This window comes from Erythrolamprus reginae, chromosome Z (assembly GCF_031021105.1).
Source record: "Erythrolamprus reginae isolate rEryReg1 chromosome Z, rEryReg1.hap1, whole genome shotgun sequence".
NCBI classification, from domain to species: Eukaryota; Metazoa; Chordata; class Lepidosauria; order Squamata; family Dipsadidae; genus Erythrolamprus; species Erythrolamprus reginae.
In genome coordinates, this window is record NC_091963.1 from 99,745,936 (window position 1) to 99,769,502 (window position 23,567).

The 23,567-nt window shown below is 40.2% G+C and overlaps 1 protein-coding gene across 3 annotated transcripts in view; it reads right to left on the bottom strand.

Annotated features, from left to right (window-relative positions):
* Window positions 1–2,482: 2,482 nt before the first annotated feature.
* The window catches only part of GJC1 (gap junction protein gamma 1), a 36,151-nt gene continuing 15,066 nt past the window's right edge, over window positions 2,483–23,567 (bottom strand). For all 3 annotated transcript variants that reach the window (XM_070729772.1, XM_070729774.1, XM_070729773.1), the window contains one exon: window positions 2,483–4,038. In XM_070729772.1, the coding sequence (XP_070585873.1) occupies window positions 2,838–4,019 (1,182 nt within the window). In that variant the 5' untranslated portion in view covers window positions 4,020–4,038 and the 3' untranslated portion in view covers window positions 2,483–2,837. The remainder of the gene's footprint in view (window positions 4,039–23,567) is intronic.

Sequence of the window (23,567 nt, forward strand, 5' to 3'; positions counted from 1 at the left end):
CAATTATTCACTATTTTTATACTCAGTCTTGTGCATTTAAAGAAAAAAGGCAGCATTCTATTTTTTTTAAAAAATGATGCTGAAGTTCTATAAAACAGAAGCAGAATCATGTGCTGTCCAAATGTCTTGGATGTCAAATCCTATCAGTTACATTCAGCATGATTAATGATGAGGATTATGGGAGTACCGTCTTAGAAAGAGAAGTACTGTACCAGTTTATCTAGCCTTCCTTCCTTTGCTAAGCCTTGGGTTTATTGTAAACAAAGGATTTCCATTTCAGATTTATATATTTTAAACTGAGACTTGCTTCGAGTAAGATAATCTATAAATTTTTAGAATAAAAAAAAAGTGAAAATGTCAAAACTTTTCAAAAGGCCTCTAAATTCTAAGGGAGAAAAAAAGTACAAAATAGTTTTACAGGAGTGCAATTTCTTGTCAGAGTTTAGGGAGAATGGATCAGTTCTACAATTCTAATAAACATTAATCAATGTACACAAATATTTAATTTTCTCTGTACTTACTGCCTTTGCCAATTAGATGTCACCAAAGGCAATAACATTGCATTCTATAATTATACACACAAGCTGAATTTGGCTGTTTTTCCCCCCTTCAGTAAAGCAAAATTAAAAACGCACCTAGCCCCAAATTTGGCTTGATAAGGAAAGCAGCTTGGGAGAAATTTACATCATTTAATTGGAATAACCTCTGCTAAATTCTCTACTAATACTTAAAATCTTTTTGGGATACAGATTTTTCAATAGTAGAAGCATGACTGTTGTTATTCAAAACTCACATTTCTCAATTCATATTGGCATGCATTTGCATCTAGGCTTTTTAATAATGCACAAATAACTTACGATTCTGCTAAATGAGACAGGCTTTGTGTGTGGCGGATGAAATAGTTAGGATGTATCCAGTATAATTTGAATATCACACAAAAAAAGAGATGCCTGTCCAATTTTGGAAGTACCCGTCCTCCCTCACATTGTCTATCCTGCTTGTAAAGTATCCCCAACCAGTATCTATTTCAAGCAGTCCATTTGCTACCAAAAATGGGTTGAATGCATCTAAATTTGGACACAACCCCATTTTCCACTTAAATAGGTATTAGATTTCTAATAGGTTCTGCAAATCTAGTTTATTCAGTGATCGTATCACAGCAGTAAGAAAAATGGCAAGCACTTGGGAATAGTGTCATTACTGCCCACTACTTTTAATTTAGACTTTACTGTATCTTGAATGAAGTAAAATACACAAGGCCATTTTCTAATCAGCATGTATTACATTAAATCCAAACTGTATTACCAAATTTTGCAAATGTTGTCAGCTCAGCACCATAATAGATAAAACCACAGCCATTCTAATACATTGAACCTATGAACCAAATAATGGGCAAACTCCAAAAGCCCATAACTAATTATTTTGTCATCTTATTAGGAAAGAAGGAAGATTTCCAGTTTGCTATTTTGAGCTGAAACTCCTTCAAAGGATCTATGTATTTAATTATAACAGCCTGCAGATTCACAAGACTAGAATATATGCTCCCAAATAGCTTCCTGTTGCTTTTTGCAAGCAATACATTAATAACGGGACAGGAATTTAAAAGACCAAGGAGGAAGACTGACCTTGGAGACTGCTAAAATAAATAGATTTGTTAAAGTACAATTTTTCCATTACTTCAAATTCACAATTCTGTGCTCCTCACAATAAAGAACTTCCTGAAGAACCAAGTTGTACATCACATACCTTTAAAGTAACAATTCACACTTCAAACACTTCAGTCAAAAACACTTCAAGTGTTTATATTTACTTAAATCAAGATTCCCCCACCACCACCACCATTTGAATACTGGTTCAAGTTTCAAGAAAGCAGACCTTTGTCTCAACAATAATTTAACTTGATTAATTTTTTTCTAGACTCTAAATTGTTCACAAGATTAAGAATTGTGAAGTCATTCCTAAATCGGGGATAGGCAATCTAGATTTTTGAGCTAGAATTCAACCTAAGTCAGTAATATGAGGACTGTAGTATAAATTATCTAGACATATAGCCAATTGCTTTCCCTACTTTGCAGTATCAAACATGTTTTAAATTAACATCAGGTATATAAGTTTTATTTTCACAGTGGTTGAACTCTTACTTTTTTTTAATTCAGAAAACATTGTCAATTCCAGGCACTTTTTTCTCGGAGGACTCATAAACTGAAGTGCTACAAGCAGGCAGTCTAACATTCGTTTCCCTCTCCCCACTAATATTCAAGGATATTCACTACAGGAAAAAAATATCTGACTACATCTGAAGACTTATTTCACTACCCTAGTATTTAATTTATTTGGCTGGGACAAGAATGCAGAAGGGGTTACATCTGTTCATGACAGTCATCCAGAATTATCTGTTCCATAATTCAAACCTCTATGAAATTCAAAATAAATCAACCATCTCTACGACAGGTGAGGAGAAAAATGCTTTAGAAAAATATTGAAAATTCCTATTTGATTCCTTTTAATATAAAATGTATAACTGAGATATCCAATATACAAATACAAAAATGTGCATAATAAAAGGTACCATAATACTGTACATACAGTGTAAACTGTTTTAACAAAAATAATTAAAAAATTCCTGGGACTTCTGCATATTTGGAAGAAATATGAATGTGTTTGTAAGCACAACTACTTTTTTCTTCTGTTCTTTTGCACAGTACCATTTAGCAGCACGAAAAATCTCTGAACTTTAGCAAGGCCAATTATTTTTTACTGGAAATTATTTCGCACCCAATTGGCTAGATATAATATGCTACAAGAAAAGAGTAGCATTCTCCGTCAAGTGAACAGCATCAAATCCAAACAGAAGTTTTCCCATCCCCTGATTTACTACTGCCACTGCTCTTGTTTGAACTGCCCCTGGGCTTCTTCTCCTTGGAACAGGATGGATTATTCTGATTATTATATGCATGGATGGCAAGATCTAAGCGTTCCTGAGCTACTTTGATTTCTCGCTGGATGTTCTCCAGTTCAGTGGGAATGTTCTCCTCATTGCTGCCATATTGTTGTTCTTGGGCAATATTGGCTTTATTCTGCTTGTGTGCTATTTTGGCATTAGACAACTCTGTATACTGTATCTGGTCAGGTTTCATGGCAATATTGTAGCCTGGAGGAGCTGATGGGGTATTCCAAATGAAAGGGTAATGATAGGTTCCCGAGTCTTCTAGCTCCTTCCGTTTGTTATTCAACGTGTCCCGAATGGTGCCAAATCCCAGGTGAAGCATTTCCCAGATGTTCAGAAGTAAACACAGGCCACTCACACCATACATGATGAGTAGGAATATGGTTTTTTCTGTGGGCCTTGAAATGAAACAGTCAATAGTATGGGGACACGGATTCCTGCTACAAATGAACGTTGGGCTGACTTCAAATCCGTAGAGTAAATACTGGCCTATCAGGAAGCCAATTTCAAACATAGTCCTACTCAGCAGTTGAAAGATGTAGATCTTCATGAGCCCGTCCTCTCGGATTCGCCTCCTGCCATCATGCTTTATTTTTGTGACGGATGGGTTTTGCTTGTTCTCTCGTTCACTCTCTACCTCAATCTCTGGATACATCATTGGATCTTCTTCATTATCGTCTTCTGCTTCTTCTAAACCCCGGTGTTGTTTCCAACGCATCTGAAGAGGTTTGCTTCGCAACTTCCGTTCCAGTTCACCATGTTGCACTATCCGAGCTATTTTGTGAGCAGCATAGCCCAAGTACATTACTGAGGGAGTAGAGACTAGGATGATCTGAAATACCCAAAACCTCACATGAGAGAGAGGGGCAAAAGCATCATAGCACACATTTTCACAACCTGGCTGCTCTGTATTGCAAACAAATTTGCTCTGTTCATCGTAATAGATGGATTCTCCTCCCACAGCCGTGAGAACAATGCGGAATACAATCAGCACAGTCAGCCAGATCTTCCCCACAAATGTGGAATGATTGTGGATCTCCTCAAGTAGACGGGTCAAGAAACTCCAACTCATCGTGGTCAAAGATGTTTACCTAAGAATAACAAGAGAGGGGAACAGAGGAGGTTTTAAATACATTCTTTTCAACAAGGAAAAATATGCCGGCATTGAATATGAACAATACATGATTTTACAATTTTCTAAATATAGCTTCTATTGTATTCTAAGTTCTAAAGTGTTGTGATTCCGTCTGAGGCTCCTCAGGGAACAGCTGAACCTCTGCCGGCTCCATGCTCAGAGGGGGAGGATGAGGAACAGGAGGAGGAGGAGGAGGCCCAGGCAGACGGGGAGGAGGAATATCAGGCCGAGGGAGAGGGAGAACAGCCTGAGTCCCCCGGGGTGGAGCTCTCCCCAGCAAGCAGCCTGGAGTCCTTAGATGAAAATGCACAAGCCATCATTGATCTCAGGCAGAGAAGAGCAGCACAACGAAGGGGACAATTAGTCAGGTATTTCCAGCCCTAAATAGGCAACAGCTGGGTTTGGGTGTGGTTCTCCCCAGAAAGGCTGAAAAGGCAGACCCACCCTTCCTGTATTGTGGAGTATTATCTTTGGGAGTCCTGGGACCTGGCTGTGATCTTTGGCGTCTCTGATTCTGGCTTGTGGCCTTGAAGGCTGAAACCTTGGGGGAAAGGCGTGGGTCTTATTCTCTACAGTGGTGTGTGTGCCAGCAAGAAGTCTGCTGTATTGTCTGGCCGTCAGGACTCTGCTGTGAAGCCTCATAGCCTGCCTGTTGGGAAGAACAGGTTTTTCTCTGTGTTTATTTTTCAAACTATAAAGTGCCTTTGCTTTTATCTGGCTGTTTTTTCCAGTTGGTGTTGAAGTCTGGGGGCACCCAGACAGAACATAAAGATGATTCCATTTAATGTTTATTAGCATTTTATATTGGCATGATTTATTTCTGCTTTTGTTAATTTGAACTTGCCCAAGCCAGAACATATTTACCCAGCCACATGTTGCTGTGGCTAAACCTTGGAGGTCTTGTAGTGCAACCCCCTGCTCAATTTTTATTTATTGTTTATTGTTATTGTTGTTGTTGTTATTATTATTATTATTATTATTATTATTATTATTTATTAGATTTGTGTGCCGCCCCTCTCCGTAGACTCGGGGCGGCTTACAGCAATGATAAAAACAATATATAATAACAAATCTAATAGTTGGAATCTAAAATAACAATAATACATTTAAAAAGTCTAAAAAACAAGAAACCCCAATATATAAAAACATACATACAGTCATCATACACAAAAAACTACATAGGCAGGGGGAGATGTTTCAGTCCCCCCCATGCTTGACGGCAGAAGTGGGTTTTAAGGAGTTTACGAAAGGCAAGGAGGGTGGGGGCAGTTCTAATCTCTGGAGGGAGCTGATTCCAGAGGGTCAGAGCCACCACAGAGAAGACTCTTCCCCTGGGTTTATTCAGAATAAGAATTGGAAGGAACCTTGAAGATCTTCTAGACCAACCCTTCCTCAATTTATTCAGAACAGAGATGGAAGGGATTAACATTAGAGAGCAAGGTGACATTTGGACATCTCTCTCTCCCTCTCCCTGTTCCACCCTGCTTTGAGACCAGCCCGACCTATGTGCAAAAAGAAGGTAAGAGTGGCCTAACTCGCAGGGTTCTTGGTTCCACCCAAGTATGCAATGTTTAGGAGGCAAACCCCAGGGTTTTAGAGCAATTTTCAAAGCAATTGGTGATGAATTTTCGGAGATTTTAGATCATGAACTAATGAACATTTACATTGTTATTTATATAGATTGCAACAACCACAGAATTATTCAGCCAGTAGATGGCGGTGTTTAGTTTACAGCTATGGCTATAATCTATAGTTCCTTTATGTTCTGAGGAGATTGTCCTGTGGCAGTTGAAACCATTAAGCAGCAAGGCCCATGGTGACTGTACACTGTACAAGATTTGTATGGCTATGTAACCATCCTGTGCTACCAAGCCGTATGGCTATATAATAATCCTCTGCTTTCATTTATCTATATAAATTAATTCCTCTTTTTTGGATCTCTCTCTTTTGCAAGGCTGTGCCCATCTTCCCCTAACCGGACCATTCTCATTGTTTGAAATTATCAGCAGCCAATGAAAACATGGCTGCTATATTTTTTCACCAGCCAATGAAACTGGGGCTGCTATGTTTTTCATCAGTCACAGGTGTGACATCTATATAGTTCTGGTATATAAAAAGGTTTGTAATTGAATGCAACTCTCTGTCAAAATTTCAAAGCAATCGGTGAAGAACTTTCATAGAGTTGGACATTTACATTTTTATTTATATAGATCAGTGATTCTCAACCTGGGAGTAGGGACCTCTGGGAGTCAAATGACCATTTTACAGGGCTCACCTAAGACCATGGAATAAGACAAATTTCCCATGGTGTTAGGAACTAAAGCTTCTATTCTGGCGCCTTGAAACATATTTTTACAATCCGACCAATCAGACATTTACAGTGGGGGTGTCCCCCTGACCTTCCTGCCAATCAGCTTAAAGCTCTGTTGGGAGAATTGATGCTAGACTTATAGTTGGGGGTCACCACAACGTGAGGAACTGTATTAAGGGGTTGTGGCATTAGAAAGGTTGAGAACCACTAATAGATGTTCCATCCTCTCAAAACCTCCAATTCAATTATGTGACTGTGGAGCTGTCAAAACTTCAAATCCAGATTGCAAGTACCCTTTTTGGAATCCGTTGTAACTTCAAGCAGTTGCTAAGTGACTGGTCATAAGTTGAGGACTATCCGTAATATCTAGTTTCCATCAAAGGCCAGATAGCCTAGTAGAAAATTTAAAAATATGTTTTCACTGTTCAATGTTATATTTATATTTTGCCTGAATTTTCCTGAAGAAAATATGTATTTTGAAGTTCTATGTAAAGTTTATACTTTAACCGAAGAATACTTTATTTAATTTCCTTATCTAATTCAGGCTTCCTAAACTTTTTTGCCATTACATCTTTTTCCAGTATAATTTATATGTACACACTTCCCCTAAAAAGTCAAACATAAAATAAATACAAATGAACAATTAAAAGAATAGTCAAACTTGTGGGAAAAGGGATTTATTAAAACAATATGCAACTTAAAAGTTCATACATCCTCTGGACTTTGGCTGCACCTTCCCAAGGGAGGCAATGCAGTTTTAATTGATGCATTTCCTGAAGAAAGCCCACATTCTAACTGAACTGCATCGTAATAGTTTAAAGGCATGCTTGCCTTCAGCACGTACATTGATAATTTAAATAATTCCCCATTATATCTGAAGTATGACATTGCACTTTCACCCCATTTTCTTAACCTGCATATGAAACTTAAATCAGAACTGCAGTGCTGAAATTTTCTTTAAGCTATGGCAAAAGAGTGAAATCTATTTAAAATCAACATAAAATAAGCAGATATGTATCTGTCAGATAAAGAGTAGAAAGCAATTAAGCAAGAATGTCAGTTATCTGTGGAAATAATAAAATAGCAAATCAAGAACTTAACCATTGTTTGATTATCAAATCATAGAAGGTAACATCAGTTACTCTGAGACTTTTAGTATAGATAGATTTCCTTTTAGGAAAGGAAGAAAGAAGGGATTAAGTTCAACAGCAGCAAACTTGTGTTTTAAAAATTCAATCACTGTAGATTCATTTAATTTCTGTGCATATACACTTGTGGTCCCGCTAGGTGGAAGCACCTAGTTGTTCTTAGCTGATCTTAATTGAAAAAAAACAAACCAACACTTGGCCCAGAATTCTATCTTTATTTGGTGATCTCCTGTCCAAATATTAATTAAGATAGGAGATGACCAAGTAATGTTAGGATTCTGAGTTATACTGGAAAAATCATCCTGGAGGAAGGCATAGCATACATTGTCAAGAAAACTTCATGAGCACAGCTACAAAGCCATAGCAATGAAATTCTACACCAAGGATTATTCTCATGTGTAATGGCTTTCCTTGCCATATGTGGAAAAAAAAATTGGTGAAAGATGAGATATAGGTGTTCAGATTTTACTATTTTTTTTACTACCGTAACTGTAGACTGTCAATAATTGCCAAAGATACGAAATGCTTATCTTGGCTGTCATTAATTAAACACTCTTCTGTTTATCTAAGGTAAATGTTAATTAAAGACTCTTGTATTCAATTAGCAATCACACCTTGATATGATCTGTTTGTATATTGTTATATATTAACAATTTATCGCATTGTTACTAAGTTAGCTAAGTTAATCTTTTGTACCTGGTGCACAAGAAATTTGCTACAAAAAATAAATGCAGGTGTGAACAGGGAGGAACACAGAGGCTTCATACCCAGAGAGAGATTTTCCTAGCTTGGAAATGTTTTGCTTGCAAGTAGTAGTAGATCCTTGGAATAAACTTCCAGCAGACGTGGTTGGTAAATCCACAGTAACTGAATTTAAACATGCCTGGGATAAACATATATCCATTGTAAGATAAAATACAGGAAATAGTATAAGGGCAGACTAGATGGACCATGAGGTCTTTTTCTGCCGTCAGTCTTCTGTTTCTATGTTTTTAACCATGCCTCCGTGTCTATTCATTTATTCATTACAGTGATCCCCCGTTTATTGCGTCCCCAACCATTGCGAACAGGGTACTTCGCTATTTTTCAACCCGGAAGTCAAAATACCATCTACGCATGCGTGCCCGTGGGCACGCATGCGTAGATGGCAACCGGGAGATCAGCTGCTGGGCGGCTTCCCTGAGTCTTCCCCCTCTTGCTGGCGTCAGCGAGGAGTTTCCCCACCGCCCACGCAAACTCCTCGCTGCCGCCCGCCCTTCGCCCGCCCACGCCGTTCATTCTCGGCGCTTTCGAGCTGAGTCCGGGAGCGAATTTGCTCCCGGATTCAGCTCGAAAGCGGCGAGAATGAACGGCGTGGACAAGCCGTTCCTTGCCGTTCGTTCTCGGCGCTTTCGAGCTGAGTCCGGGAGCGAATTCGCTCCCGGACTCAGCTCGAAAGCGGCGAGAATGAACGGCGTGGACAAGCCGTTCCTTGCCGTTCGTTCTCGGCGCTTTCGAGCTGAGTCCGGGAGCAAATTCGCTCCCGGACTCAGCTCGAAAGCGGCGAGAATGAACGGCGTGGACAAGCCGTTCCTTGCCGTTCGTTCTCGGCGCTTTCGAGCTGAGTCCGGGAGCGAATTCGCTCCCGGACTCAGCTCGAAAGCGGCGAGAATGAACGGCGTGGACAAGCCGTTCCTTGCCGTTCGTTCTCGGCGCTTTCGAGCTGAGTCCGGGAGCGAATTCGCTCCCGGACTCAGCTCGAAAGCGGCGAGAATGAACGGCGTGGACAAGCCGTTCCTTGCCGTTCGTTCTCGGCGCTTTCGAGCTGAGTCCGGGAGCGAATTCGCTCCCGGACTCAGCTCGAAAGCGGCGAGAATGAACGGCGTGGACAAGCCGTTCCTTGCCGTTCGTTCTCGGCGCTTTCGAGCTGAGTCCGGGAGCGAATTCGCTCCCGGACTCAGCTCGAAAGCGCCGAGAGCCAGCGCCCCCCGGACCCCCAACCCGGGTTTGGGGGGCTGCTAGGAAGCCCTCCATGCCGGCGGCAAACAGCCGCCCCGCCCCCAATCTTCGGCTCCTCGCTAGCGCTGTGGGAGTAAAAACACCATCTGCACATGCGCAGATGGTGTTTTTACTTCCGCAGCGCTACTTCGCGAAAACCCGCTCGTTGCGGGGGGTCCTGGAACGGAACCCTCGCAACGAGCGGGGGATCACTGTATTTACATATTAATTATTCACAAAAAAGAGGACCATGAAAATATTTATTGACCCCTCGTATCCCGGACATAAATTGTTTCAACTTCGATGCTATAGAACAAACTATTCACTAAGGCTGCATTTCTATTACTATTAGGTCTTCTTATTGTTCCTATCATCCATATCCTCCCACTTATGACTGTAACTTGCTGCTTGTATCATTATGATTTATATGAATATTGTTTCCTGATTGCTTATTTGTACCCTATGACAATCATTAAGCGTTGTACCTCATAATTCTTGACAAATGCATCTTTTCTTTTATGTACACTGAGAGCATACACACCAAAGACAAATTCCTTGTGTGTCCAATCACATTTGGCCAATAAAAAATTCTATTCTATTCTATGATTCCTATACGTAGTAAAGATTTACTTGAAATTTTCCTGAAAATAATGCATATTAGATTCTTTTTCTAAGGATTATTAAAATTTAGTTGTCCAAAATTGTTCTATTTATATATAATCTAGAAGGTTATACTGAATCCAATGGAATGTCCAAATAGACTGGGTAGGATTGCATTTGTATCTGGAAAATAATGAATTTCTCAACTTACTTTCTTTAAAAGCAGCCAGGGCTAAATGGATGACAGCTAAAGCACTTATTTTTTGTCCAATAAAATATATGCACTTATTTGTAGGTTTATGGACTCTGTGGAGTTGCTAAATAAAGAGGATGACAAATTCTCATAAATATGTAAAAAGTTTTAATTTTGCATTTCCACATTTTACTTCAAGGTCCACTAATAGGCTAAAGGTCCACTAATAGGCTGTGAGCTGCCCCGAGTCTGCGGAGAGGGGCAGCATACAAATCTGATTAAACTTAAACTTAAACTTAAATTACCTGTAAAATGTTGCTTTAATTATGTACATTTAGTGAGATAATTACAATTGTACTATAACCATTATGTTATTTAAAAAGCTATTTTAAAGATTGTTTAACAATAATGGAAAATTTCAACCCTCCAAAATGTTGATTCACTACCATTTATGATACATCATATGACAGGCATAGTAGACATGATCATAAACACATGACTACATTTTTTGTTTCCTCTTTTTTCCCTTTTTCTCTTTAAATAGCATTTCTGTAGCATGGAGAATCGAGGTGATTAAAACAGCAAGATAAATATTTATCAGGGATACATCACTGTACAAGTGATAACTATCCACAGACAATAGAAGCACGGACACAGTCTTTGTCAGGAAAGATATTTTCATCTTGAAAGTAGCAAGGAGTAGAAAGTACAAAAGTAAGATTTTTCTATGCCCTTTTAATCCTTATGATTTATACTATCCACGGGCCTTGTAAGAAAGAAACAGGGGGTATTAAATGCAACAAGATGTCTAGTTTGGCTCTATCGCTCCTTATTTCATTTCATTTTGGAACTACAGTACTATCATCAAGGAGTTATTTTACATGAGCAATTTTTTGATGAATGGAAAACAGGTTCTTCCAGTTAGGAAACAGAATGAAGACTGGGATATAATACAGGTATTCATATGGTTTTGATTGTACTTATTGATGACCTGTAGTAAGATGAAGTGTGGGTGGTTAATCCATACTGGTTCTAGTTGATCTCTCCTCCAGATTTTGATACCAAGGAAATGTTGAGGAAAAATCCCAAAAGCAAAAATAGAAAGTCTCTTATTTTACAGAAAATGTTGGGAAATGTTCTATTTTTGCCAGTACTGTACATTACAAAGCAGTGGCTGAAATAGGTCCACTTTTTAACACCTTCTCTTGACTGCTTTCTTATTTTGAATTATAAAAAATTAACAAAAATATTTTTATGCCTCCAAATTTTCCAAGATCTCAATACCACGTTTGTAGTCAGCTTTGCAACATATGACCTCCAAGGCTATTTTTCTAGTCATTTTACTTCATTTTCCAAATAAAAGGCTTATTCAGTTCTTACAAGCTTGTCTCGTGTGAAATATTGTACAGAAGTTCCATTTTTTTAAAAAAAAACTGTGGCTTTAAAAGAAGCATTAGTCATATCTGAATGTTCTTTCTATATGCCCTGCGGGAAAGTCCAAGCATGGGTTAACTTCTGTCTGTTTGCCCAGGGACTGAGTAAGAAATATCTGGCCACGCCTCCTCGTTGGCTCCTCTGAGTCAGTTATTTTATGAAGGCATAGCCTTGCAGGGTGTCCAAACGTAAGTAAGTCCAATGAAATTCAGATCATGGCCCAGTACCCACCTCAGGGTGGGTTTGGACTATTCTGCAGAGCACATAGTTGATCCTTCTCCTGTGCGCTGCTTGGAGAGTCCAAGCATGGAATGCACCCAAGCTTAATGTCTTAAGGGCAGGAAAGTTAGTCCAGGGTCCCTGAGGAGGAGTGAATCCTCTGCAGCACCTCTGTCAAAGGAGGCCTCTGCGGATGCAAAAGTATCAAATCGGTAATATCTAATAAAATGGTGGTGGTGATGTCCACATCGCAACTCTACAAATATCCTCAAGGGAGGTTTGCATTGCCCAAGCTGCTGTCATAGCAACACTTCTGGTTGAATGAGCTGTTATAGGACCTAGTAGCAGTTTAGCCTGCACCTCATAGGCCTTTGCAATACAAACCATCAGCCAGTGGCTTAAAGGAGGTACCTTCTTTCCTATAGATGTCAGGTGAAATGAGACAAATAAAGATTCAGTCTTTCAGAAATGGCAGTCCATTTAATATATCTATGGAGGGCCCTCCTGACATCCAAAATGTGCTGTTTCTATTTCTCTAGAGCAGTGATGGCAAACCTTTTTCCCATTGCGTGCCAAGAGGGAGCATGTGGGGTGCATTGCATTATGCACACCCATAATGCAATGCACCCCACCCTCCCACACACCAGAACACAGAAGAGCAATGAGTGACAGGTCAATGTGCTGGGAGAAATGGCTCTGCAGGGCACTTCTGGCATGCGTGCTATAGGTTTGCCATCACGGCTCTAGAGGGTGGACAGGATTTGGACAAAAGTCATATAACATAAAATCCTGGGCTCTATGAAACCATGAGTTAATGGGTCCAATGTGAGAACCACCCTGTTAGGATGGGATATATACAAGTCATTGCAAACTGAAAGAGCCGCCAACTCCAGGATTCTTCCCAGCGGATGTAATTGCCACCAGGAAGGTGATCTTAAACATCAGGAACTGGAAACTAGTTGTTCTCAATGGCTCAAATGGTGGTGAAGTAAATCCCTCAACAATAAACTAATGCTACATATTTTTTCTTCAGCTTATCAGATTAATTTGAAAAGGCTGATTTTATTAAGCACATTTTAAAATACTGGGTTTCTCCCAGTCTTCGGAGAGGGGTGGCATACAAATCTAATAAATTATTATTATTATTATTATTGTTGTTGTTAGTTTGTTCATTGGGTTGCTAATTGAGATTTTCATTTGTGGCTGGACATATTACAAAGAATGTTAGGAAGAATGTGTTGGATATACTGTATTCACAACCTTGAGTTGTTTGTAAAAATAAAATAAATTTCTATAAACAAACAGATAGGCGGACTGACACACACACAATTTCAGGATATATGTTTAAATTTCCCATGAAATCTTTGGGGAAAGATTACTAGTAATATATATTATCCATATATTTAGGAACAATGCTAATCATGTCATAAACATTAAATAATTTCTCCAAGCTAAATTATGCTGAAAACTTACAGAACTGCTTTTGTTAATTTTATGCTTGCTTCTGAGAAGAACAAAAAGAAGCAAGGGAAGTACAGAAGTTCTTACGAACTTAATTGGTTCCAGGACGAGGTTCGTAAGGTGAAAAGTTCGTAAGATGAAACAATGTTTCCCATAGGAATCAATGGAAAAGCCAATAATGCGTGCAAGCCAATTAGGAAAATCCAAAACATTAAGGTTTTAAAAAAAAAAGCTGCCGGCAGACGAAGCTGAGGCGAACGGAGTGGGGGGAGGGAAACCCATGGAGATCCAGAGGGGAGAATGGGGCAGGAAAGAGGGGAGAAAAACGGAGGAAACCCATGGAGATCCAGAGGGCAGAATGGGGCAGGACAGGGTGGGAAAGAACGGGAGGAACTCAAGTCTGGAGGTGGGGCATCCCAGCGGCCGGCGGCAGGTTCGTAAGGTGAAAAAAGTTCGTAAGAAGAGGCAAAAAAATTCCGAACCCTGGGTTCGTATCTTGAAAAGTTTGTATGACGAGGGGTTCGTATCATGAGGTACCACTGTATAAATGAAGTATAATGACTGCAGACCTACTAAAAATCTGATGATTGGGTTAGACAATAAATATTAGATTTGAGAGGATTGCTTGCCTGCTGAATCTGAATTACAGCCAGAGTTCCAACTATGCTCGAAGCTATGGAGAAGAGCCATATTATTAAAAAAAGCAGCATGTTTTCACCTAGGATTAAATGGACATGACAGCAGCAGAGACAACATACAGAATAAAACATATCCTGCAGGAAGTCATGTACCAAGGGCTCCAAATGCATCCAGACTAATCTGAAAATTTGGTTCAGCAGCTGACCACTATTCTTGACATATCTAGCCTTGTAACTACACAGAAAATATTTAATCATCTCAAAACCATGTTATTAGCACATCCGTGGATTCCTACTATTACATCATTTGGGGTATTTAGCCATTTCAAAAGAAAATAAATGAAACTTCAGTTTCCTTCAAGTCATGTATAGATAACATTTTTGTAAACTGCCCTTTGGGAGCTTTATGCATTTAGTGTGAAATAGCCATACATGGCTAATTCAGTTTTATGGAATATCCACAGTGTGTTTCACCTTTTCGCAGACTGCAGCAGCCTGGTTGGAAAACCAAATTTAGTAACACAAACTTCAAAAAGAATGGGTGAATGCAGAGGCGGGTTTTGGATTCTTCTACTGCTGGTTTGCTCAGGGATGCAATATGCACACATGCACTGTTCTTTTAAAAAGTTTCTGTGCATGTGCAGAAGTGAAAAACAAGATGGCAGTGCCTATGGCACTGAGTGAACTGGCTTGGGGGCATGGTAGGCCTGGATCGCTGTGGGTTCCAGCAACACAGGCCCCCAAGTTACTAATGGTTCTATGGAATGGTATGAACCCACCTCTGGGTGAATGAGATAGAGAACTCTCTATCTCCCCAAATGTGGTTTTGTATTTCAGGGTTCTACTGAACATCTACACCTATCCCCATTTGGCATACTAAAAATTATTATTTCCTGAATAGAGGCATTACATGCATTTTTGCTATATGAAAACTAAATATCTTTTATACACAAAAGCACTGAACGAAAGATAATTATTTTCTCCCAACATTTGAAAAACACTTTTACTTAAAAATCATTTTGCTACATTGGATTATATTAATGTATAATCCTTTTGTTAGTTTTTATTGTTTTAAATGGTTTTATATTCTGTAAGCCACCTTGAGTCGCCATGGATGAATAGGCAGCAATATAAATTCAATAAAACAAACAAACAAACAAACACTTCCAATTAAGAAACATGGCAAATACAGATAGTCCTCAAGTTGTGGTGGTAATTATTCTTATTTCTTATTCTTATTTATTAGATTTGTATGCCGCCCTTCTCTGTAGCCCAGAATTACCTTTTACTAAGTGATGTGGTCATAATGTGCAATATCACATTGCTACATCCTTAGCCAACAGCAATCCTTGTTATTGTGGTTAACCAAATTCCTACCTGGGATTTGTAGCTCCGTCGTGTTCCACCATCCAGGGAAGGAAGCCCATTGTACTGGCAAAAAAACCCTTCTCACGAGTTCAATCACTTCTCAAACTTGCAAGAAGTTTTCTTTTGCTGGTACAATAGGCTTCCTTCCCTGTACACAACACTGAGGAATGCAATGGAGCTAGAAGTCCCAGGTAGGACACACATCTTGTGATGGATGCCATTTAGCTTTACTAGATAAATGGTCAAAGCAATGGAAACTGCAGTTCAATGTTTCCAAATGTAAAATAATGCACTTGGGGAAAAGGAATCCTCAATCTGAGTATTGTATTGGCAGTTCTGTGTTAGCAAAAACTTCAGAAGAGAAGGATTTAGGGGTAGTGATTTCTGACAGTCTCAAAATGGGTGAACAGTGCAGTCAGGCGGTAGGGAAAGCAAGTAGAATGCTTGGCTGCATAGCTAGAGGTATAACAAGCAGGAAGAGGGAGATTGTGATCCCACTGTATAGAGCGCTGCTGAGACCACATTTGGAATACTGTGTTCAGTTCTGGAGACCTCACCTACAAAAAGATATTGACAAAATTCAACGGGTCCAAAGACGGGCTACAAGAATGGTGGAAGGTCTTAAGCATAAAACATATCAGGAAAGACTTAATGAACTCAATCTGTATAGTCTGGAGGACAGAAGGAAAAGGGGTGACATGATTGAAACATTTAAATTATGTTAAAGGGTTAAATAAGGTCCAGTAGGGAAGTGTTTTTAATAGGAAAGTGAACACAAGAACAGGGGACACAATCTGAAGTTAGTTGGGGGAAAGATCAAAAGCAACATGAGAAAATATTATTTTACTGAAAGAGTAGTAGATCCTTGGAACAAACTTCCAGCTGTGGTTGGTAAATCCACAGTAACTGAATTTAAACATGCCTGGGATAAACCTATATCCATCCTAAGATAAAATACAGAAAATAGTATAAGGGCAGACTAGATGGATCATGAGGTCTTTTTCTGCCGTCAGTCTTCTATGTTTCTATTTGGAAGTGACAGGTGAGGTGAGGGGGGGTCCGCTTGCCCAAGCCTGGGCGAAAGGGGCTGCTTACACCCTCCAAGCACAGCAGGCTTAGGATGGGGAGTCCCATGCACTGAAAGTAAAGAGTTCCAGAAGCAGCAGCGCCCAGAAGCAGCAGCGCTGTGCCCAGAAAAGATGAGCGAGAGCCATGCTGCCAGCCATGCGTGGTTTGCTCCATCGCCCCTCAGCTCCGGAGCCCGGCTGAGAAGGTGGAATGCCGTGCCAAGCGTGGCGCCTGTCAAATCTTTCCCACCTCCCACTGGGAGGACGTGCAGCTCCTAACCCCCGCTTTCGCTCAAACTAATGTCATCACCATGTAGATAAGTCTTATGCTCTCCTACAATTTTGCCAATCGTAGGAGTGCATAAGACTTATCCACATGGCGATTTAGGATCATGAATATACAAGGTTTCATCAGCACAAGTGCTGTTTGTAGACTTGGACTTCACCAAATGGACTTCAGCATAATCAGAATGACTCTGTCTTATATAATCATTAATGGAACAGTTCAGGCCTTATTGTTAAGACATATTCAAGGGCTAATGGTGGTTAAGATTATGAATTGTTGATGGGCAAAATTAAAATCAAACTATGCAACATTTATTTATTTATTCAATTTTTTTATGCCGCCTTTCTTCTTAGACTTAAGGTGGCTTACAACATGTTAACAATAGCACTTTTTTAACAGAGCCAGCATATTGCCCCTGCAATCCGGGTCCTCATTAAAAAGACAACCCCTCCAAATGCGTTTGATGTTACCAAAATCCCTGTTATGTATACAATTGGGATGAAAAATGGACTTGACTATTGCATACTGATGAGAAGATGCCTGATGAACTATGATAAGATATTCAATTGATCATTGTTGGAATTACATCATACAAAAAGCCAGGGAAAAATTACAAGTGGCGTTCAGATGAAACAATCAAAATATCTGAACAACAACAAAAGGCAGAGAAAGCAGCAGGCAAATGGGAAGAACCAAAATGTCTGAACTTTGCTTTCCAGAGAGCAGCCAAGGACAATGAAGTTTATTGGAATGAATGATGTAAACAGCTTGAAGTGGACTACATGCCAGGAACGAATTTATGCAAGTCAAAAAGATCCAAGCACTATTTACAGGTGGCCCTAGACTTGCAATCACAATTGAAACCAAAATGGATGTTGCTAAGTGAGACTTTTGATAAGTGCATTTTGCCCTATTTTACAACTTTTATTGCCACAGTTGTTACTTGAATCGTTGTAATTGTGAAGTTAGTAACATGATTGTTAAGTGAGTCTGGCTTGCCCCATTGACCTTGCTTGTCAGAAGATTGCAAAAGAGGATCACATGACCTTGTGACATGGCAATTGCCATAAATATGAACCAGTTGCCGAGCATCCAAATTTTGATCACATGATTATGGGGATACTGCAAAAGGCATAAGTGTGAAAAACGGTCATAAAGTCACTTTTTTCAATGCTTTTGTGACTTTGAACAGTCACTAAATGAACTGTTGTAGGTCAAGGACTACCTGTATTGCTCGTAAAGGCACCGTTAAAAACAAGCAACGGAAAGAACTGTCCAATCATCAAGGTATGAAGAACAAATGGCGAGAATATCAAAACATCATGTACATATTCTTCATCTATTACAAATCAGCTTTCGACTATGTTGATCATAAGAAGTAACCAAGAACCCTACAAGATCTGTGTGAAGACTCTATGGGGACACCAATTGATTTAAGATAGAAAAAGAAGCATGTCAAGGTTGCATTCCCTGACTTTTCTTATTCAACCTGTATGTCAAAGTGATCACCAGGAAGCTACATCTTGAAGAATCAAAAATCATGATAAAGATCGGAAGAAGAAACAAGATCAATCTTCAATATGCTGATGATACAACTCTCCTTTCAAAAGCCAAAGAAGGCCTGGAAAATTTGATTAAGAATATAAAAGAAGAAAATGAGAATTTTGGCCTCTTTCTGAATGTCAAAAAGGCCAAGCTCGTGACCACTGCAAGGAAGCAAACCCCAAAATAGACACTAATGGTGAAGAGTTAGAATGTGTGGAAAAATCCACTTTCCTAGGATCACAGATCACTCAAAACACTGAATGTAGCCCAGAAATAAAACGTCAGATTACATGGATCACACAGCAATGATAAACATGAGCCGAAAATGGAAATACAAGGACATCGGCCTGGCAATCAAATGTAGGTTAGTCCCCTCTATTGTGTTCCCCCTATTTCCTATGGTTGCGAAAGTTGGACAGTGCAAGACAGGAAGAAAATCGACTCATTTTAGCTGTGTGCTAGAGAAAGATCCTGTGTTTTCCTTGGACAGAAACAAATTCAAACACAAAGTCCACTATTAAATACTTTTAAAATACTTTTAAAATACTTTTAAAATCCAATAAATAATCTGAAACCCATTTAAAACCATACACTCACACTCATACTCATTCATACCCCAATCAATTTCAAATTAACAGCCGGAGCAAATGTTAAAACAGCCCCAGGTCTGCTGGCACGTGAGTTTTAAAGGCCTTCCGGTAGGCCAGGAGAGTGGGGGAGTGGGGAGACTAACTTGGGGGGGGTTTAGTTCCAGAGGGTTGGAGTCACCACAGAGAAGGCCCTTCCTGTTGGGCCCACCAGCCGGCATTGCCTGGCTGACAGGACCTGGAGAAGACTGACTCTGTGGGCTCTAACCAGTCACTGCGATACGTGAGGCTGGAGGCAGTCCCAAAGATAACTTGGTCCTAAGCCATGTAGGGCTTTATAGGTAGTAACGGTAAGTAACCAATACTTTGAATTGCGTTCAGAGACCAACCGGCAGTCAATGCAGCTCACAGAGACAGGTAAATACATAGGCAAACCTTGGTAAGCCCAGACAGTTCTCGCAGATGCATTTTGGATTAGCTGAAGTCTCTGAACATTCTTCAAAGGTAGCCCCATGTAAAGAGCATTGCAATAATCAATCCTCGAAGTGATAAGGCCATGTTGGGGAATTCACTGGAGAAAGCAAGTATGTTTTGAAGAATTAATGATAAAAGTAAATCAGGCCGCCAAAGTACATGGTAGCTGAACACTATCAAGGTTGACACCAAACAGAGCACAGTGCAACTCAAAGAAGTGGTGTAAGATTGAAAGATATGGAGAGACCTGGCCCATAGAAGTGCCAAAAGTCAGATATGATTAAATGGAAAACATCATGATCTTTATTCCCCCACTAAAGCAATGTAGCAATTTGTATTTTCAACATGTAAAATAGTAAAAGAAATAACTCTCACTATAGAATAGAATAGCATAGAATAGAATAGCACAGAATAGAATTTTATTGGCCAAATGTAATTGGACACACAAGGAATATGCTCTCAGTGTACATAAAAGAAAAGTTAAGTTCATCAAGAATCATAAGGCACAACATTTAATTATAGTCTGTGTACAAATAAGCAATCAAATCATATTAGGAACCAGTCGATATAAATTGTAAGGATATAAGCAACAAACTTACAGTCATGCAGTCATTAGTGGGAGATGGGTGATGGGAACGATGAGAAGATTCATAGTAGTGCAGACTTTGTAAATAGTTTGACAGTATCGAGGGAATTATTTGTTTAGCAGAATGATGGCGTTCAGGAAAAAAATGTTCTTGTTTCTAGTTGTTTTGGTATGCAGTGCTCTATAGCAGTGATTTTCAACCTTTTTTGAGCCATGGCACATTTTTTACATTTACAAAACCCTGGGGCACATTGAGGGGGGCCGGGCTAAAAAAGTTTGGACAAAATTTTTTCTCTCTTCCTCCCTTTCGCTCTATTTCTCTTTCCCTCCCTTCTTTTCTCTCTCTCTCTCCATCCCTCTTTGTTTCTCTCTTCCTTCCTTCCTTCCTCTCTTTTTTGCTCTCTTTCTCCCTCCCTCCCTCTATGTCTTTCTCTCTCCCACGTTCCCTCCTTCTCTTTCTCTCTCTCTTTCTTTCTCTCTCTCTCTCTCTTTCTTTCTCTCTCTCTCTTGCTCTCTCTTGCTTGCTTTCTCTCTCTTGTTTTCTCTCTCTCTCTCTTTCTTTCTTTCTTTCTCTCTCTCTCTTTCTTTCTCTCTCTTGCTTTCTTTCTCTCCCTCTCTCTTTCTCTGTTTTCTTTCTCTCTTTCTTTCTTTCTCTCTCTCTCTCTCTTTCTCTTTCTTTCTTTCACTCTCTCTTGTTTTCTTTCTCTCTCTGAGCTTCGCGGCACACCTGACCATGTCTCACGGCACACTAGTATGCCGCGGCACACTGGTTGAAAAACACTGCTCTATAGCATCGTTTTGAGCGTAGGAGTTGAGGCAGTCTGGGTTCAGGATGAGGTGTTGTAAATATTTTCAGACCTCCTTTTGACTCGTGCAGTATACGGGTCCTCAATGGAGGACAGGTTGGTAGCAATTGTTTTTTCTGCAGTTCTGATTATCCTCTGAAGTCTGTGTCTGTCTTGTTGGGTTGCAGAACCCAACCAGTTATAGAGGTGTAGATGATTCCTCTGTAGAACTGTATCAGCAGTTCCTTGGGCAGTTTGAGCTTTCCGAATTGGCACAGAAAGAACATTCTTTGTTGCGCTTTTTTGATGAAGTTTTTGTTTTATAGATCCATCTCTTAAGGAAGGTAAAGAAACTAACAATCTATTATTAAAAAGAGGAGATAAACTAATCCTGCATAATCCTAAGAACATATCATTATGCCCCAATAAGCAAAACTGGTCCTTCCAAAAATTAGAAAATTAGTTTAAAGAAATAACGGGGGGAAAACCCACTCAAAAATTTGCCTTGTCTCTTGGATTAACTCACCCGATTAAAATTTAAACTTGCAAGCATACACACAACTCTACCACCATTTTGTTTATAGCTCAGGAAGAACTTCAAATTCATAATACAACTTCAGTCTACAACTCATTTAATTAACTGTATTGTTAATTCAAATGTCTGATAGGCAGAAATGTGAGCATTTTCTATCTGATAAATTGGGAACATATGAAGAAATCCTCCCTCCTTCCTTCCTTCCTTCCTTCCTTCCTTCCTTCCTTCCCTATCTGAAAGGATCTGAAAACAGACATCAAAGCAATGTGAATAATAGGTGCACATTCAGAAGTCAGACTTCAGAGTGGATCTTCAGAATATTTTTTAAACTTTTGTTATTCATTTTTACTTCTTATTAGACAAACAATAAACTGTTCTTGCAACCGACCACATTAATTCCAGGATTCCTATGTCTTTTGTTCTCTATAGACATTACTGCAAACTCAACAGTAGTCAAGGACTCCCAAAATACAGTGGTACCGCTACCTAAGAATACCTCTATTTAAGAACTTTTCTAGATAGAAAACGGGTGTTCAAGATTTTTTTGCCTCTTCTTAAGAACCATTTTCTACTTAAGAACCCGAGCCCGGAAAAAATTTCCAAGAAATTTGAGAGCGGCACATGGACCATTCCCCCTTTCATTCTGGCCATCTCGAGCTTTTCTGGCCTGCCAGAGGAGCCTTTCCGTGGCTCTTAAGGAGGCTTTGGCAGCCCAAAGCGAGTCCCTCTTTTTTTTCTTTTAAGCCTTTAAGTTTTGGATTTTTTTTATTCATCTCACCTCACCTTCTTCCTTCGGCAGCGACTGTCCTCCTCCTCTTCGTCCCACCCAAATTACAAGCTTTTATTTCTTTCCTAATGGGTTTTCACACATTATTTGCTTTTACATTCATTCCTATGGGAAAAATGAACCGTTGTACCTACCTGAACGGTCTTCTCGATGCTCTGGAAGGAGAGTCCAGGATGGGCTAACCCTCAATCTTATTGGTTGAGACTGAGTTATAAATTAACATGTTAATTAGGCACCGCCCCTTGCCTGCCCCCAAGGGCTCAGTTTTAAAAAACGAAGTCATTAATATCCAACACAATTTTATTGAACCCTTATGAAACATAACGATTAGACAAAAAACAACCCAAATCCCTTGAATCAAACGATTACTTGGGTGGGTCTGGACTCTCCTTCCAGAGCATCGAGAAGACCGTTCAGGTAGGTACAACGGTTCTTCTCCACTGCTTCTGGAAGGAGAGTCCAGGATGGGATATGCCCCAGTTCTAGTCCAAGGGTGGGAGAGTGCAGATTCAGGGATTAACAGTAGAACAAACCGTCTGCAAAACTCTTCTCCCAAAAGAAGCCTCAGCTGAGGCATACGTGTCCAGTTTGTAATGCCGGATGAAGGTAGAAGGCGCAGACCACGTTGCTGCCCGGCATATATCCTCAGCCGACGCCTGGGTCCTCCAGGCTGCTGAAGTGGCTGCACTGCGAGTGGAATGAGCAGTGATCCCCTGAGGTAGAGTCTGAGTGGTGGTTTCGTAGGCTTCAGCAATACACTCACGAATCCAACGACTGATTGACTTGGGGGAAACCCCAAGCCCCGATTTAGTCTGTGAAAAAGAAATAAACATCCTTTCGGACCGCCTAAATGGCTCTGTCCGCCGAATATAAATTTTTACGGCTCTCCTGACATCCAGTTTGTGCCACCTGAGCTCTAACGGATGATTCCCACCAGCACAAAAATCAGGCAACACTATTTCCTGCTTCCTGTGGAATAAAGAGTTAATCTTAGGCAGGAACGCTGGATCTAACCTTAGGACTAGCCGGTCAGGATAAAATATACAAAGATCAGAACGTACAGAGAGCGCAGATATGTCCGAAACCCTCCTGGCCGAGGTCACAGCCACCAGGAAGGCTGTCTTAATCGTTAAGAACCTAAGTGGTATGGACCTTAATGGCTCAAACGGTGGACCAGTCAATGCATTTAACACTAACGACAGGTCCCATGATGGAAAACGATGGATTGTGGGAGGGTGAGTGTTTGCAGCGCCCTTAAGGAAGTCCTTGACCCAAGGATGGAAAGATAAGGACCTCTGCTCACCGGTCCTAATGATTGTGGACAGGGCTGCAACTTGCCTCCGGAGGGTATTGGGGGCTAATCCCCGATCCAGACCCGCCTGGAGGAACCCCAATACCTGCAACACCGAGGCCGCCTCCGTGTCAGTACTGTTCTCCTGGCAGAATTTGCAGAAGGCTGACCAGGTGGCCTGGTATATTCTCGA